The following is an 867-nucleotide window of genomic DNA, read 5'->3' on the forward strand; positions in this document are numbered from 1 at the left end:
CGGGCACTGTGTGCTCAGGAGCCCAGGCCCACACGCTGTGCCCGAGACCAGCTGTGGGCACCCGGGGGATCACGTCACGTGTGCGTGCGCCCCATCACGGAGATTCCTGCCAGGACCGGACAGAATGCGGGCGAGCCGGGCCAGGGCCGACATGGGCAGCAGACAGGGCCCGGGACGGCGGGACGCACATGCGAGGCACAGGTAGGTGCCGAGGGGGCTGTGCCAGACGCTGTGGGGTCAGGCCTGGGCCGCGGCGCCACCCCGGCGCCCCACCGTGCCCAGGGAGGTGACTTCTGCCCGCACTGGGGACCACTTCTAGCCAGGAACCACGAGGTCCTGAAGGAGGAGACGCTGCAGAGCCGGGCACCGGGGCCTGCTCGGCCGGCCCAGCACACCCACCTTCAGGGCGCCCTGCACGGACCTCCTCCCCAGCTCTGCCACCACACGCCTCCTCACACAGGCCCGCATGGGTCTCTTGGGGGGTCCCCTCGGGGAGCCCCTGCAGGCGACTGCCCTTGCGGCTTGCCCTCTGCGGGGTCTGGGCCGGAGCCGGCCCCTGCTCCCGGGCTGCACGGGCATCCTCCTGGCTGGACCTCGCCCGGTGATGCTGGCCCGGCCCCCGGGTTCTGGCCGTGACCACACAATGGGCCCTGTGATGCCGGCCGGCAGCCCCACCCCCAGCCGGCCACCCCGAGGAGCCCGAGGCCGGAGCAAGGGCTGGGTGGCAGGGAGGCCCGCCGAGGAACGTGGCCGCGCAGGGGTCCCTAAGCCCCGCGTGTCCCGTGAGGCGGCCGGCGCGGGGAGGCCTCACCTCCTCGAACACGCTCTTGCGGAAGTCGAGCTCCTCCTGCAGGCTCTGGCAGCGGT

The 867-nt window shown here is 73.4% G+C and overlaps 1 protein-coding gene across 1 annotated transcript in view; it reads right to left on the reverse strand.

Annotated features, from left to right (window-relative positions):
- Positions 1–867, reverse strand: part of LMNB2 (lamin B2) — a gene marked incomplete at its 5' end in the record, with an annotated part of 19,222 nt that overhangs the window by 16,222 nt on the left and 2,133 nt on the right. The window contains 1 exon segment of the mRNA XM_027769591.1: positions 812–867. This exon segment is cut by the window's right edge and continues 118 nt beyond it. Within this exon segment, the coding sequence (XP_027625392.1) occupies positions 812–867 (56 nt within the window).

The sequence above is a fragment of the Tupaia chinensis genome, unplaced genomic scaffold (assembly GCF_000334495.1).
Source record: "Tupaia chinensis unplaced genomic scaffold, TupChi_1.0 Scaffold149964_2, whole genome shotgun sequence".
NCBI lineage: Eukaryota > Metazoa > Chordata > Mammalia > Scandentia > Tupaiidae > Tupaia > Tupaia belangeri.